This window comes from Boleophthalmus pectinirostris, unplaced genomic scaffold (genome assembly GCF_026225935.1).
Source record: "Boleophthalmus pectinirostris isolate CB_2022bp ecotype Guang Dong unplaced genomic scaffold, ASM2622593v1 HiC_scaffold_6, whole genome shotgun sequence".
Taxonomy (NCBI): domain Eukaryota; kingdom Metazoa; phylum Chordata; class Actinopteri; order Gobiiformes; family Gobiidae; genus Boleophthalmus; species Boleophthalmus pectinirostris.
The window spans coordinates 29,493,513-29,511,263 of record NW_026571447.1 but is presented as its reverse complement, the minus strand read 5'-3'; the positions used below and the strand labels follow the sequence as shown (position 1 = coordinate 29,511,263).

General features: G+C 37.8%; 1 protein-coding gene across 2 annotated transcripts in view; it reads right to left on the bottom strand.

Moving 5' to 3' along the window:
• The window catches only part of ttyh1 (tweety family member 1), a 36,004-nt gene that overhangs the window by 2,632 nt on the left and 15,621 nt on the right, over positions 1–17,751 (bottom strand). The window contains exons 4-14 of one of the 2 annotated variants that reach the window (XM_055163483.1): positions 12,959–13,070; positions 10,867–11,201; positions 9,708–9,803; positions 9,547–9,619; positions 5,357–5,441; positions 5,211–5,266; positions 4,141–4,233; positions 3,969–4,061; positions 3,758–3,897; positions 3,244–3,304; positions 607–685 (exon numbers count right to left, since the gene is read on the bottom strand). In XM_055163483.1, the coding sequence (XP_055019458.1) occupies positions 647–685; positions 3,244–3,304; positions 3,758–3,897; positions 3,969–4,061; positions 4,141–4,233; positions 5,211–5,266; positions 5,357–5,441; positions 9,547–9,619; positions 9,708–9,803; positions 10,867–11,201; positions 12,959–13,070 (1,183 nt within the window). In that variant the 3' untranslated portion in view covers positions 607–646. Of the gene's footprint in view, positions 1–606; positions 686–3,136; positions 3,305–3,757; positions 3,898–3,968; positions 4,062–4,140; positions 4,234–5,210; positions 5,267–5,356; positions 5,442–9,546; positions 9,620–9,707; positions 9,804–10,866; positions 11,202–12,958; positions 13,071–17,751 lie in introns of both variants that reach the window. The other variant, XM_020928067.2, reaches the window with a different exon arrangement.

The following is a 17,751-nucleotide window of genomic DNA, read 5'->3' as shown; positions in this document are numbered from 1 at the left end:
AAACACAAACTCCAAAAATCAGATCTAATTATTTGCTTATTGGATTATTCGAGTTATCTGATGCTCATATTGCCTGGCCAGTCCAGAATGTTATCTCTATATATATATATTTCATTTTTTTGTAAAGTATCGGAGAAGTTTGTATTCAGGATCCCAGCCAAATGTAAATGTATCCAGTCTGATTAGTGCAAACTAAAAACATTTTTAAAGTTAGTTTTCTTAGACTCAGACAAATTTTATTGATCCACAAGGGAAATTATTTGAATTTAATTATTATTTCTTATTTATTGTCTATGCATTTATGGTCATAAGGTTCTAGAATAAAAATGTGAAAGCACGGGGAGGTAATATATTGGTTTGAAAAGGATTATAATGTGGATGTCACAAATAACCAATGTCGTATTTCCAGTCAGTTGTCAGCTGCTGGCCAACTAATGCTATCAGAATTAAAAACCGCCTGCCCAGAGTGAGAAAAACATGAGAAAAACCTCTTAAATAACATTGGTAAACAAAGAGTTAAGCCTTTGTCCATTTGATTAATTCATACATTCGTAAATGGAGCAGCAATGACCAAATGGCACAGATCACAAGAACAGAGGAACTCACAGAGGGGGGTGGGGACTGCCTGTCAGTCAGGGGAAGGCTCTCATAACCAGGGTTGCCATTGGAGGAAACGTTTTGAGTCCTGTATAGAGATAGAAAGAGACAAGGACAGAGGAGGAGGAGGATGGAGGATGAAGAGGGAGATCGGGGTCAGACACATCAAGAAAAAAAAAGGCAGGGAAAGCCGAGGGTATGACAGGGACCAAAGGGAAGAAGGATACAGATTGATTAGAAATACTAAATAGGATAAAATAGCACTGTGGCTCAAGCAGTTCAGCAAAAACATGTTTTCTAGAGAATTTCAGCTCTACTGCAGCTGCTTCCTGTACGTTCTAAAGGATATCCTGTGTTAACCAGTATCTCAGTTAAAGCAGTCTGCATTAAACAACTATTTGCAGGATTTATTTTTTAAAGATGCACTACGTATCTTTCCATAGAGATCTCATTGCTTTGTCTAGAATGTTCCACAGTATGGCATTACGTTTTAAATGATCGGGTGGTGCAATTAGGCCAAGTTACAGAAGGAAGCCCACTCACAATAAATATGCAAATATTTTGAATAACAACACCCATAGTGAACTAATTGCTTTCTATATGTTTAATGCCATACTGTGGAACATTCTAGTCAATACAATAGAATCTGGAGAGCAGCAGGTGAGTTACATGTTGCATCTTTAAATATTCATAAGCATTGGTTATCTGCGTCCATAGATATAAAATGTACACAGAGTCGTTTATGTTCATTTTTTTTTTCATATTTTCTGTTTTGGTTCTCAAGCCAATTAAAGTTAAAAAATGCATAGCACACTCAGATGGCCGATGTCCAAAAACTTCTTTATTTTTAAATAACGTTTCGGCAAAAAAAAGGACCCGTGAGTTATTTTTCTTGCTTTGGACCACAGTACAAGCCAGTTAACAAATTTATTTGAAAATCAGATCTAATTTTGGGTTGCCAGATCTACTTACTATATGGCATCACAGCAATAGCATCCCAGATTCAATTTAGTTTAGTTTACTTATTTAATGAGACAGAGACAGTGCACAATCTACATTAACTTTAACAGGAGAGATGCACTGTACCAGATTGTAGCACCAGAGCTAATTTCCACCTGTAGTCCCTGGGCAGTCGTGATTGTATTGCCATGTATAAACCACTGGAATTTCTTACCATTTAGTAAGCCAATGTTTGATTATTATTACTATTATTAATGCTATATCACAAGTTTTCTACAGAATTAATAAATAATCACCCACTAGTACCTCAACAAAGCACTAAAATAGTTTTGAATTGTCAGTAAAGGATCAAACAGGAAGAATATAACCAGGAATGTGGATATGGGGTCAAAATAAAAAGGAGAAATGAGAAGCAAAAAGCAGCAGAAGATAGAACTGGAGAAGGAGGTCCGATGGAGGACGGTGTGGGGAGGGGAGTTAGATCCACGGGAGTTACCTATGGGACCCTGAGCCTCACCGCGCCGCAGGAGTTTTTAAGCGTTGCCGTGACAACAACGAGTCAAAGTTGAGTGAAAATGAGCGTGCGGCACTATATCGTCTGTCCTGAAACAACCAACATCCGGAAAGACAGACACACAGACAGACAGACAGACCTGCAGCTGTGTCTGGGTCTGCCTACACTATACACTACACACTATACACTCTGCTCTATGTCTGTGGCTCTCTACGCTTAGGCCTGTCACGATAATTACTATATTGACTTATCTTTCAATATGTGATAGATGGAACAATCACTTTTGGGGGTCAATATTGATATTTTTTCAATCAAATCTGAGCTGTAGAGGGTTGAATAAATGACTTCTATGACTCATTATAGATACAAACTGTGCTGTACTGTGTTTTATTCTGCTATTTATTTAAAGTAGCTCATGTTAATATAATAATGCACATTTAGAAAAGCTTTTTGCGGGGAGTCTTAATAAGTCAGTGGCATAATTTAGTTTCAGTATTATTGTGTATCGTCTATATTTTCTGTATCACAATATAGGAATATATCACACTTTGATATTTGTTATCGTGACAGGTCTACACTCTACACTCTGCTCTATGTCTGTGTGTCTGTCCACTACTCCTGCTCTCCAATCAGCTCCTGTCTGTCTCACTTCATGATATTCTGTGTCTGTCTCTCTGTACACTCCCTCCACTCCCTCATGACCTGTCTGTGTGTCTGTCTGTAGACCAGGCCTGTGCTGAGCCTAACTAACTAGTGCCAGAAGTCTGTAGCTGACTGATCTGTGACAATGCTCTGTTACTATTAGTATTTAGTAACCCGTACATGGACTTCCTAGTGTACTTTAGTTACTTCTTTAATGTTGTGATGAATAAATGTGTGTGACTAAGCCGTCTGTCTCTCCTGCCCTCGTCTGTATTTTGGGTGTAAAGGACCAGGTCTAGGGTAGGCACATGTGGATAATGTGGATAATGAAGTTACTCAGAAACACTCACTCATGAGTTTGATTTAAAGGAGATCTGTCTCACTGTCTGTCTGTCTGTGTGTCTGTGTGCCGGTGTTACTCACGGGAGGGGTGGGGCACTAGAAAAAGGGGGTGTCCACCCGGAGCCCGGGTAGTTATAGAAGGGGGCAGTGGCCCCTCGCTGAGACCCCGAGGACGTCTGTCTACGTGCCTGATGCGAGGTGAAGGGGTCCTCACTCTCACTGTCCGAGTCTTCGTAGTCTTCAGATTCACTGTTGGGACAGAGAGGGGCAGAGGTGTGAGCAGAGCAACTCAGGGCTTCTATCGCTTTATTCATAGACTGCAAATATTAGTTACAATGACTTGAAATTTGGAATATTTAGGTGGGTTTGACTAGATTCATAAACTAATAGGACCTAAATGATCAAAGTTGACTGACTGAAATCCGCCAATGGAGAAAATGCATTCTTCTTCCATACACTATTTGCCAATGAGGTGAGACTGAAATAAGAAGCAATGTGCTGAAAACAGGCTGAAATGATTTGAAACAAGTAAAATAATCTTGGTCCATCATGTGAATTTGTCTAAACTAATCAAAACAACTGACAACACTGACATTAATATCAATATTCTGAAGTAATTGTGTTTCTTGAATCTATCCACACATGATATGGGCATGATGTGGTCACTGACACACACTGAAGAGGATAAGTTTGACCTCTGACCTTGGGAAGCTCCTCCAGGCTCCGGGCAGAGAGCAGAGGATGGCAGTGAAGGCCAAGGCGGAGAGGAAAGAGTAGAGCGACAGATACAGCAGCCCCTCCATGCCGTCATAACACAGGCCTTTCAAAGAGTCAATGTAATCCTAAAACAAAACAGGAATTCTGTCAGACCAATATAGACCTGTATACAGTGAGATTAGACGAAGAGCCGCACTTTGTTCAGGCCTCGACAGTTGAGCAGAGCCACCAGCTGATGGAAGTTTCCCTCTGTGGAGTTCAGGATCTGCTGGACCTCCCTGAGTGATTTCTGTAATAACACACGTGTCATTAGAGACATGAAACCATTTAAAACATTGAGCTCATTTGGTTAATCACAGCTGTGTTACCTCGGCTTTGGGGAACTGTGGCAGTGCATTTCTGTCTAGACTGGACAGATGTGTGTGAATGTTGGACAGCGCCCTCTGAGACTGGGTCAGCAACTGCAACGACAATAATCCAAAAATGTCAAGTGGCAGTTGTGTCTGAGCCAAACAGCATCTGTGATTAAATGTATCCTTATATACACTACACTCACATACAATCTACACTGAAAAAAGCAATATTTGGAAGCAGTTTTGTCAAATAATAATGCATAAGTCTTAAAATTTTATATATACATTGTTCATTCACTCTCCATACTGGGTCACGGTAAGATATTATTTTAGCCACAGCTGCCCTGACATAAGGAAGGCTGCCAATCTGTGCCATCTCACAAACCCACACACATCCCATTCATACATATGTAGATTTTGGATGAATAAACAATGTTAGTTTCAGTACATTTCTTCTTCTCTCAATCTAAATTATGAGCTAAAGGGATGAAAAAAAATTATTATTGAAAATGCATTGTATTTCAAACTAAATTAAGTCAAAAGTCAAAAATTCAAGAAACAAGTTACATAATTTTGGCCAAATAAGTAAATAGCCTAAATCTCAAGTTCTGAACTATAAAAAAGAAACAAAAATCAATATTAGAGTGCCCTGATCTCTGTTAGAATGTTGCTCCCTTATCACAAACACGCCTGGAGTTGTGTTTTGTTTCATTCACACACTGTATGTTTAACACACAAACTCAGTATATTTAGGCTTCTCTCAAAGTGAAAAGTGTCATGTGGTAATACAGGAAATACTCTACTGTGTTTTTAAACTCTACACACCTTCCCTAGAATCATTTGGATGCTTTCAACCCCGGAAATGCTCTCTACTGAAGCATTACTCAAACATGGGTGAAAGAAACAAAACACAACTCCAGGTATGTTTCTGATGAGGTAACAAAATTATAATATTACTTAAAGCTCACAGTGTAATATAGGAACTTTAATATTCAGAATTTTACTAATTTCAATGCATCTTATATATTCCTTTTTTGCCGAGTCTAGTCTAATACTTCACTGGTTTCAGTGGTTTATGAAATTACCTGCTGGTACGGGCTGTTCATGCGGCGGTTACAGGTGAGGTAATAATCCAGTACATCTGAGGAGCAATAAAAACATCAGTGCACAAATATAAAACATGCAATATCACTGATAATACAAACTAGTCTTAATGTGACCTGTTTAATACCTGCTTTACCTGCACTGGTCCCACTGCTGAACTGTGTGGAGTTCAAGACAAAGGAGTTTGGGTCTGAGCAGAAGTCACTGAGGGCCTGTCAAGAAAAACAGAGAGATAAATGAGAGAAAGAAATCATGGAGTGCATTAAAAACAGATATTCAGTTATATTTACTTAAATATATGAATTAAATGACTTTTCCAGTATCCTATTTTGTTACTTCTGCTTGAGTATTTTGAAGTCCATTTTATTCTTAAGTAATATTTCATTATTTCAGTGTTTTTGTGGCCCACTCTTAAGAAATTGGTAGTTTTCAGATTCTTAAATGTGATAATGGGGGGAGGGCAAGAGCTAGTTTTCCCTATTGATTACATTGTACTTTACCATGAACTATCCAAAAGGTAAATTCACAAATGTTGAACCTGATCACTTCTATATTACATTCACTGTCTCTAACGCAAAACCAGGTACTCATGGTATTATTCGCACTAGTGTCACTAAATACTTTTATATTAGAGCTGCAAACTTAAACATAATCAAATCAGAATCGCAATTTGATGCAATGAGCAAATTGGAAAGGGTGTCATTTTCAAAATATCATAATTTTTTCACAAATAACAAGCATTCTATCCTTTACCCCTGTACAAACTTGTCCTGAAATGTAATTCTTGTATTACGGTAGTTTGTCATTTCATATTTCAGTATTTTTGCCAATTCTCTTAGACACGTTTAAAACAGAAGTCTATTGTTATAACATAAATTGCAAATCTAATGCTTGTCAGGCTATTACTTTGGGCTATTACTTAAGAGTACCGTAATATTGTTTAATGTATCCTAAAAATGCCCTTACCTGAGTACACTTTTGTCTCCTCTGTTATAAACCATATGATTAGACCTACTGACACACTGACCCTTTCTCAGGTCTGAATGTAATGTAACTGCAGACAGCTATTGATCTGTGCTGCCTACATCCAGCTCTGCCCTCATTTTACTGCGCTCAGCTTCAGCATGAGGCCAGATATATTTCCATTAACCCATTATAACTGGAGCACCATATCCTCAGGAGTCAGAGCAGCTGATTTCTGCAGCTTTGATTTAGTTTCTAAAAATGAACATTATAAATCTGCTGACTAAATTAATCTTATTTCACTGACAGATAATTGAGCTGTAAATAAGAATACTGAAAAATCACGATTAGCTACTTCTAGACTACGCAAATTAAATAACTATAAAAACTTTTAACAATGTTTTCTTTTGCAATGTGGTTTGTTGTGACCACAAGCATGAGACAGCCTCACTAGAAGAGGGAAGGAAAGGAGCACTGAAAGTTTGTCTAGACCTAATAAAAACAGACCTACATGATCAACACTATAAGACAGATTCATGTGATTATTTTTTTTATTTTTTTTTTATTGCCACATACGTTGGCAGTATGGCATAAAGCATATCTCCATGAAGAAAGTTTTGAAGTCTGGTTTTGACTCTAGGAAGTTCAGACTTATTCTAAATGCGTCAAAGTTAGTCAAAGTTTTTTATTGTCACAAGAGAAACCAGACAACCCCACCAGAAGAGGGAGTAAGAGGAGCACTGGTAGTTCGAACCCTGACAGAGGAGGGTGACCCAGGCGGAGCGGAGGGCAGCCAGAGCCTACAACCAGCCCATTGTGTGTGGCTATGATCAGGGACAGAGCCTCTCTATGTGCCCGTGGGCTTTGGGACATCTCCAGACAGCTCCACAAACACTCAAATGCCTAAACTGGGCAAAAACAGCCACTGAAGTACTAGAAATGTCTGGAGTCTGGCTAGCTCAGTGTTTGTTACTAATTAGGACTGTGTCACACTAGAAAAGGTTATATTTACGTTTTACAAATTGATGGTGTCATAATCTCAGACAGTGAGCAAGGGTCTATGCATTTTTATGGAGGTTTTTGAAAGAAATTTCCAAAATAGATATCCACAAATGTTATCATTATGTATTAAACCGCAATGTTAATCAAGACTTTTCAAATGACAACAATTATACTTTATGAGCTGAAAAAGTGAAAAAATATCACTTGCGTTTATTTGTCCTCACAGAAAAGTGAGTGCCAGTTTCAGTACTATGTGGATAGACCCAGTAATTATAGAGATATTATTTTAATTTATTGACCTTTATTTAGCCAGGATTGTCCCACTGAGATTAAGAATGTACTTTTCAGGAGAGACCTGGCCTCACAGGGGACCCTATTGTACACGTTTTTAGTTAACCTTATATTAACCATAAATCTGGATGACAAATCTGCAATCTGACGTGTCCTCCAGCTCAATTTTGAACCAGAATGTTTTGATGTCATGTGAACTCAACCTAAAAGGAGTACATAAGAGCTACATTTATTTATTTAATTGTCCAAGGGGGAATTTCTTGTTACAGACATGCAATTTCCTGCTTGGAGATAAAGGATATTTTTTTAAAGAATTAAATAACACTATAAAATTTATATTTATTAATAACCCCCCAAAAAGAAACAAGAAGAAAAAAATCACTTTTTACTCATTAGTTTGATCACATCTGATGCACTGAGGCCTTTTATTGTTATGTACAATTGCACTATTTTGCCTTTTAATTGAACCGTTTTCAAAAATAGCCTCTTTAGCAAATACTCGCTGATTGTTGATTAATGTACACCTGCTAAATAAACCAAAACAAAACAAAACAAACTAGGAATGTCACATGGGCATACAGAGACAAGGGCAGCACAGAAAAAAAACAAAACTGCAAATTTGTTTGATATCGGCTGACACTGATATTGGTACACCCGTCACCAACTTAAAGTGTGGGCCAAAGTTTAAGAGGTTCTCAAAGCCAAAAAGGTTCTGTTAAATCTACCACACACCTTGTGAATACACCCTAATCTCACACCAAGGCAGTGCCCTTTACAAGAGCAATGCCTCAAAAGTGCTCGTGTTACAATGATTACACATAACTTCTTTATTAAATCCAACTACAACCAACCTCTTTAAGAAACAAGCGTCTCAAATGCTTTTCAGTTTTAACATGTCCCTCTGTATCTTGTATGGGTATTCTTCTAAAACGCACTTTCCCAGTCTATCGTCTTCACCCTCTCTCTGCTCTCTTGTTCATCGTCTATATTTACCTCTTAAACTGAACACCCACCTCTTACACGCACACAAGAAGCACACAGTTCGCAAACACACGCACACACTGAATCTTTAATCTCTGCCCTATTTTTCTGCTTTTTGGTCCTCTGCCACCGCTGCAGCGTTCCCTAGGAGGCAGCTCTTTTCACTGGAGCACAATAAAGGCAGAAATTACAAAACACATGACACTAATAAGCCATCTAAAAGCACCAGTCTCTGCTTAGGATGCAACAATAACTGTGATACTCTGATATAGCAATTAGAAAGGTTGCGTATTAAAGTTGCACTGTGGGGTTTGTCATCTGCTTGTCTCCATGGTAATGCTATTTGTTGCCTTGAATATTCCATTATATTGCATTTATTTATCTATCCAGTATCCATCCAATTGAATACATAAAATGACCTTGACAGCATGTATTTTTACTGTGAGTGGAGCGGTGTCGTCCCTCTACAGATTTGACTTTTAACCGGTGTGGCTCACCTTTTTGTCTTTGTCATGGAGATAAATTTAATGTCATACTGTGTAACATTCCCAGCAAAGCAAATACATCTCCATGAAGACAAGCAGATGCAGACCCAAAAGTCACAAATTTCATCTTTAGTAATGTGTATAATATCACTATGAAATCGCAAGCTCATAAAAAAACCTAAAACAGCGGGAACTACAGAGACCATGATTCTTTGATTAGTCAAGCCCATATAAATTAATGCTGCTAAACATTTGATAAAATTATAAATATTATGACTGTAAAGATAAGGTTCAGCAACTCCCACATTTGTAAACTGTTCACCTGCATTTGACCCCAGTTGGATCCTTCAGTGCTACTTGAGTAATCTCAGTGAGTGGTTTCAGTGCTTAATCTAGGGATCCAGATCTTAAGTTAAGTTTGGTCACTTCCTTAACTGGATAATTAGCTTGTTGTGCGTGTTAAGATTGATTGTGACAAGATCTGAATAAATATTGGACCATAAGATTTAAATATTGTTACTTCTCTAGTTTCTACCATTGATTGTCTGCTGTTTGTTTTGACTCTCCCGCTCTGCTTTGAATCAGGTCTACTCACCACTACAGTGGCCGTCTCCAGACCCAAGGAGCCCCAGCTGAGGAAAAGAGCCAACCACGCCAACACTGTCATCCTGTGAGACAAGCAGGGAGTCCCTCAGTGAATACAGAACAGAGCTTTTATAATCAAACATCTCATTTACATTATGGTATAACGCTTACAAAATGAGGAGCCAGCGCGCCTGTTTGGCCAGTCCCAGCAGAATGAACAAACACACAATGAGGTCCAACAGAAGCAGCAACACATATGAAAGCCACCTGAGACACAAGACAAAAGATACAGCTTATTACCACAGTGAGCTTTAAGGGTTTGTACCTGATCTTAATGTATTAATGTCAAGATTAATTCTCTTTACATCATGCATTCTATGATAAAAGCTGTCAATTTTACAGAAAATAATTGTAGCATTTTCTATAATTAATACAGAAGCTACTGGTACACTACTACTTTTCAAACACCACACTTTTTCCATTTTTTTACTGTATACTGTTGACCAAAACATTCTAAACTTTTGATTCATGAATATAGCCACCTTGGGAAGATACAACAGCTGAACACACTCGTGGCTCGTTCTTTTTACAATAGAAATTAAATATTCTTCAGAAAGTTCTTCCCAAGTGTGTTGCATAAGTTTCCATAAATGTGTGGCACTTGTTGTTTAGCTTTAATTTTTCTGTCCAGTTCATCCCAAAACCAGCTCGATGGGGTTTAAGTCTGGAGACTGTTCTAGACACTCCATGTTTTCAAGATTATCAGCTTGTTTTTTTTCCTGAGGTAGTTTTTGGCAGAACTTGGACTTGTGTTTTGTTCTCTTTTATCTTTTTTTCAACCTCTGGCTGTTCAGTACTTTTACCTTTGTACCATTTCAAGCTCTTCATTGGAACTTGCACAACTTGAATTGCAATAAATAACTGGAAAAAAATTGAGAGTTCTAAAACATTTGACTGTACATTAATCTTTCCTCACCCAATTATGCACACTGTGACTAACGATCAAGGGAAACCAACTGCCTGACACAATCCCAGACACCAGGTTCTTTGTCATGGTGTATTTTCCAAGAGTGACAAATAAACCACAGGCATTTATTGGAGAACTGTGATGAAGTAAGTGCATGACACTATCCCAGACAATTGTTTTTGTGTCATGGTGCAACATCACAGTGGAAGAAAGGACTAAGTAGATAAGGCTAAAAGTTCCTGACTCATGGTTTAGGTACAGGCTGTATTAAAGTTACATAATACAATGACGTTTATTGTCACATTTGTAATAACTGAATTTATTTGACTGTTTCACCAGGTGTGTGTGTCCCATGTGTCTTACCTGTAGTCCTCATTGACCATGAGTGTGTTGGCGGCCCACCCCGGGCTGAAGGGGCTGGGCATGAGGCCACTAGAGGGCACCACAGTGGGGGCGACCGAGGGGGGCACAGGGGTCAGGGGGATGATGGAGGCCCCTGTGCTGCTGTCATTGCTCAGACCCAGGTCCAGGCTGCCCCGCGCCAGAGAGATGGACGAGAGCATGTTTATCACATTTTCAGATAACCTCCGGCAGTTCCTCGTGGACACTAGGAACGGTTTACTTCCGGTAAAGAGCTCCTCCATCGAAGCCAGTGGACCTGTGATGGACAACTGCAGCCCACTAATTGTGTCCGAAATCTGGAGAGGAAGAAAAGGTCGGTGCGTTAAGCGAAGAGAGAACCACAAAGTACGGATGGTGTCTCAAACAGTAAATGCAAAGTGCAGAGTTTTGTGGGTTGGGATCTAAGTGCTTGAGATAATGTACATCAGTGGTGGTTTTGGCCACAGTTTATAACACTATACTAAACAGTTTTATGTGGGTCTGAACCTAATGCACCTCTCATAGGGTTTAAAATAGTGGAAAACTAAACATTGTTTCTCATGTAAAACACTTCTTCACAGAGGGGTTGGTAATAGTTGTTTATTTACCTATAGTTATTCAAGTGTAATAATGAGGTTACAGTAGATAAATATTAATACTATGGCTTTGTTTCTTGTTAATTTGGTACAAGGAATTTGCCTGAATTGCCTTACAGAGGTGAAATGGATCGTTTTAGATTGTAGAGTGTGATAATGACCCACATTCTCCAATGGTGGGCAAGAGACAACTTCTTCTTTAGTGAAAACTTTGAATTTTTATGAGAAATATGCTAAAGGAAAATCCACAAATGTTGATCATTATCATTATTTGATCCAAAATCTCACTAAATCAGACTAAAAAAAAACATCATCACATCCTCACAACAATTTTGAGGACTTTTGACCATGCATTGCTACAGCCACGATCATAATAGTTCTACCCTCTGAAACTCATGAATCGGCCAAAAGAACATTGCGTCATGTGAAACCCAGTGATAGGGAAAGCTGTTTTGACACATGTCCAGTGAGAGGGCAACAGTGGGCAGTCGGACCCACAAACCACTGCCTGACCACAGAATACATCAATGGACCAAGAGGAGTGTGTGTTCTGCTATTCTGCTTTCCGACCACATCCTGATAGAGTCCAGGTTAAAGAGCATACAGAGGGTTTGACTTCTCATTTCTCTAAAACGGAGTTAACACCATTTTATTTAAGAATGTAAAAAAAAATAAAAATTGCCTATTTTTTCATAATTTCATAATTCATAAGTTTATAATTATACTTCCTGGTTGGACATGAACAGCAGATATGACACACACAGAGGTAATTTCAGCTTTTGCCTAGCAACCATACAGTAAACAATGATCAAAACTTGTCAAAATTACACAATAGTTAGGATTATGACTAATAAAAATAAACCTTAATCTAACAACAAAAATGTTGTGAAACTGTCCTTGTCCGTGCACTTTGAATGGAAATTTCAATGTTGATTACATAGTTACCAGTAAAAGCTATATTTGATTCATTTGTCTTGTATCTGGGGAAACAAGTTTATCAAATTTTTTATCTAAATCTTGCATAATTTAACTTGAAACTATAATAAATATTTACCATAGCTACTATCACACAAAACCAATAATTAGAAAAACTTGTCACATGCACTTTAAAGGTCATATATTATGCAAAATTTTGTCTTGTTTATGACCTTTAAGTCATGTTATAATGCTGTCATCTCATCAAAAACATACCTGGAGTTGTGTTTTGTTTCACACATGTTTGAGTAATTTTTTTTATCATTATTCTGTCTACATCTCCAAAGCTTAAAAAGCTCTGTTACACCTTGTGATGTCACGAAGCTGTAGCTACCACAACTCCAGGGATGTTTTTTGATGAGAAAACAACATATAACATAGATCAGAAAACAGAAAATACAATATGGGCCCTTTAAGACTCCACTCGGGCCGCTGTATTTCTCTCACATACATATGCGGTTCAACAGTCAGCACGAAATCGCCGTTGCAGAGCGAGCACTCACCAGTAGATCGATAGAAGCGAGCGTGTAATTGGCTGTGAGGAGGGACGAGGTCAACTGATACATCCCATCATTAGCCTCGCTGTTGCCATAGAAACCGACGCCTATGGCAACGCTGCAAAAGGGGGATAGAAAAAAAACAGAGAGAGAGAGAGAAAGAGAGGCATGAAAACAGCGTGGGAGCGAGTGCACTGTACATACGGGTGGGAATTTATTTATTGCATTGGGAGGACTAACATCAATATATTGATTACAGCTTATAAACAAGAAATGAACTAACACTGGTGACATAAATCCTTCATTATTAGATCAACAGCCTGGTATAAAGTTAATATATGGGTTAAATAGATAGAGAATATATAAACACTTAAATCTATCATCTTAAAAGTAGTGAAATTATCTGTCCATGCAACAAGATCATTTAATTTGACAAGTTATCTTAAAATAAACTAGACTAGAATTAAGCTGTCTCAGAACTAGTAAGTAGATTATAAATCAGAAAACGAGATGAATAACTATGTACGATATTTATTGTGATATTTTGGAGTGGCAAATATAATTCTAGACAGGACACTTTTTTGCTTTTAAAATACCTTTGGTGTAAATTATTACTGTCAGAATCCCAAGATTTCAAGTTAAAAACATATTTCTTCATGTTGTGTGTGCTGAAATGAATCATGGGATATGTAGTTCCCTATGTTTATTAGCTATTCCTACTAAAGAACAATGCATTTAAGCAAAGGAACTTGTAATTCGATATATTGTGACAGCTCTTCTGATGATACGATATCACGATATTTTGGTTATTGTTATATCCCTATGATTAACCTGATATAAGTTTTAAATCTTGGCCAGATCAGAGAAATTTGCTGTGTAGGATTTAGGTTAGGCTTATGCACGTAATGATGGTTAAGGTTAGGATCAATCTCCAGGAAATTAATAGAAATAAAGGCTGAACGCTTTGGGGAAAATATCTAATAGTGATTTTCCTGACAAGATTTGGATTTGTGTTTGAATAGATGGATTCAGGTCAAAGTTCAGGTTTGTCCAGAAGAACTGACATAAAGACAAATTAAAACAAGAATCACATCTCAGAACATGTTTGTACATATCTGAACAACAGGGTTAGCATTTTTTATGTAGAATAAGATAAGATATTTTGTTGTTTGTGGAGGAAATTAATGTATGTACAAGCAACTGTGATTTATCAGAATTATGTGTTAGTCAATGTAATGTCCCCAAGAAGCATTGAAACCCAACATGAGTGCGAGTGTGAGAAAAGCATAGCAGAGACGTGCATTTGATGTTTAATTCAGTGTGTACATTTTAAATAAGTGGTACGCGGAGATAGAGCTGTAAGAATAGGGCTTATATGAGCATACCAACAGTGCAATGCAGAGGTTCTGGATCAGAGAGAAGAGGGAAGCTGCTCTTGGCTCTCAACGGTTAAGCTCCAGTAAGAAAATATCATTGACTTAAACATAGGGGCACGTTTACGCATCTCTGTTATTTAAATATTCAGATTAAGGCAGAGGCCAGCTGTTCATCAAATCCCCTCCGCTCAGAGAGGAATGGTATGGTCCAATCTCCCACAAAGTATGTGACCCAGATTAGAAAGCAAGGCAAAGGCAGAAATGTGTGCTCTGCATTTCTAACTGCATCCTGTCCAGTGCAGCTATACATCATGTAATATGACATATATAATGTCCGGAAACTAAGGACTCAATAGACACAATCATGAAATTAATAATTGTTCTTAAAATGTAAAAAAAAATCATTGATGCGATGGTGGCACATTTATTTTATCTTATACGATTTGTGGATTTAAAATGTCACTTGTCTCTTCTATCTTAATTTAAAAATATCGTTACATATTTATGGTCCATTTACCATTCGTTCTTTTGAATTTTAAACAGTTTGTTATTTATCGTCATCGTGCCTATTTGAATTTTGCTATTTTGCTATTTTATTCTCTTCTAGCACGATAACTTCCGGGGCATATAAACCAATGAGATAAAATATCAAAATTGAAATAGGCACCAGGTTTTTTGATTGGCGTTATTTGAAATAAACTTTAAATTAAATATTGTAAATAGAGGTCAAAATCTTTTTTGTTTGTTTGTTTGTTTGTTGTTTCTGACACTTAAGGAGAGTAATGAAATAACAAACTGTTTTCCCATTTTATGGTTTTTTGTTCTTAATTGAAATTTAAAAGAACGAATGGTACATGGATCATTTATGGTAAAACTACGTGCAACAAAATGCTTTAACTACCAGTGTAATATCCATCTTGTTATGGACAATTAAGGAGATTTTTTATTTATTTATTTATTTTTTTTTGAGAGGAGAAGAGGTTTAAAAACATACAGGGGCTTCCGTCAAAAACACATTTTACACATAACTGCATCAACCTTAACTCCAAGTCGCTTATAGTCTCTTACAAAATTATTATACATACTAAAGGGCTCTAATTATTTCTTGTCATTCATGTAAGGGCCAGCCAATATAGCAGAAAAAAGATGCAGTGTGTAACCTTTCCGATGGACAGTCAGCGGTGATATCTATCATTTATTATTATTATTATGTTATTGCATGGCCTGGAATGTTACACAGCATGTCATTAAATTGATCTGCCCTCCATAGAGACAAGCAAATGTTTCATATAGGCCAAGTTACAGGTCAGATCTGTGGAGAACCCTGTTCAACCCTGCTCAAAGTAAGAATGCCTGTTTTTCAAGGTATTTTTTGCAATAGATTCACTGTAATTGAACAGATGCAAAATAGATGCTGTCATACTGTGAAACACTCCCACTGTCAGACCCACAACAGGAAAAAACTTCCATAGTGCACCTTAAATGGTCAAAGTGAAGTGAAAGTAGTTTAGTCTAATCCTTCCGTTACAGACTACATATTTAGATTTCCAAAGTGCCAGACGAGCGGAGTAGGCCTTGCGTGGCTCAAAAACCACAGTTGGGTTGCAGATGTCTGTCAAATACATAATCCACTTTGTAATGAATGTAAAGTGCATCCTGTCCTAGAGTGGCACCATCTCAGACACTGCTCCATTTCAGTCATTTTCAACACTAAAAGAGCAGGACAATGAGCTAAAACTACTCCATAATTTAGTTACAGATCACAACATATTCTGTTAAGTTTATGTAATAGACTTGAAGTGCCTGCAGTGTACAGTGGAGTACGGCTGCAAGATTACACGAAATCGACAGTGTGCTCTGCAGTGAACTGGAATGAACTGCAGGGAATCATAAATAAAAACTGCTTATCTTGTATTTGAGACCTCCATGCATGTTCTTAAATGCATGTTATTAGTTTAACAGTTTATATTTCAGACTTCTTTCAAAACTGAAGGATCCCAGTGAACACTAAAGTACTTAATAATGTTGATTGAGTCTTGATTTTTAAAAATACACTGCAAATCTTATCGCAAATATAATACTAGGGCTGGTAGGAATCAATTTCTTGTGCTATGATATGACAAGCCTACAGCCAATCCTCTGTCAGTAAAAGCATGTGGTTTTTGAGAAGAGTTCAGGCATTGTGGGAAGAAATTAACAGATTTTTTTTTGTGTTAAATGGCACATATTTAAGTCTTTCTTATTTATATCATTTAAATGGTCTTTTTTTGACATATCACAGCACTATTTTCTTGCAGTGGGGACACAGAATGTAGGCTCTATGACTGCATGGTGGTCAGATCTGGAGAGAGCGAGTGTAGGTGTGTGCGCTGAGATCATCGCCATGACAAACACAGAGACATGTGACTGTCGGCTGTCTTTGGTTCAGTGACATTTGACTGTGGTAAAGTGGTGCATGATTCACTTGTGCTCCACCATACGAGTCTCCTGTGTATGTTTATTATCAGGATGCTAAAGGCCACAGTTTCACAATAATAAATCAAATTATGGTGTGACAGTATCCAGTGTGCTAAAAGAGGCGACAGTGACTCAGGTCTGTCATGTGATAACTGGAAGGTTGGCAGATGGAGTGAATGATTTAATGGATAACTTTACGCTGCAGTAAGGACTGGATGTGAATGCTGTAACACAACTTGAACAATGGCCCGGTCATTGTGAGTAAGCATCACCTGCTTCTGGAGATGCTTTTAATGGCATCTTGGTGTTTTAAAATCATCTTCACTGAAACAAACAGGTGGCACCATAAAAGTTACTCAGTTCTAAATCCACTTTTTTCACTACTTTACGGTGTATATAGTGTTTTAATAGCATTATCTTCTGTTCCTAGTAATTTTATGGCATATGGCATTTTAGTGCAAACTAGGTCAATCTGGAGCTTTCTAGTCAAAATCGCCTAATCTAAGTGTGTGCTGCCTCCAGTGGCCACGGTAAATTCCAGTAGTTGGTGACATCACACAGCACTGCCCTGAGTACAGACAGGCCTTTCTGATACAAACACTGCGTTCAAATATCCTTCCGAATCGTTTTTCTGAGCAACATGCGTGACACGCCCCTTTTCCTGGGACAGCGTGACTCGGACCTTGGTGGTGGAAAAAGTAGACCGAGCAAGAAGACTTGTAAATATGAACTGTTTTCATTGTGTTTGGTGGTTTAAATGACAATTTAGTCAGTCACTCATATTACTGCAACACCTTACCGCATCCGTATCACTGCCTATGGGTGTGGTAGTCGCTGTTGTAGTGAGGCCAATATTGAACAAATGCTTGATTTAATGGGCGTTAATATCCTTATGGATGTAACAGAAGAGAAATAACATAAAATTAAGTGCAACTTTTTAAAATTAAATTAATAAAAGCGGCAGAG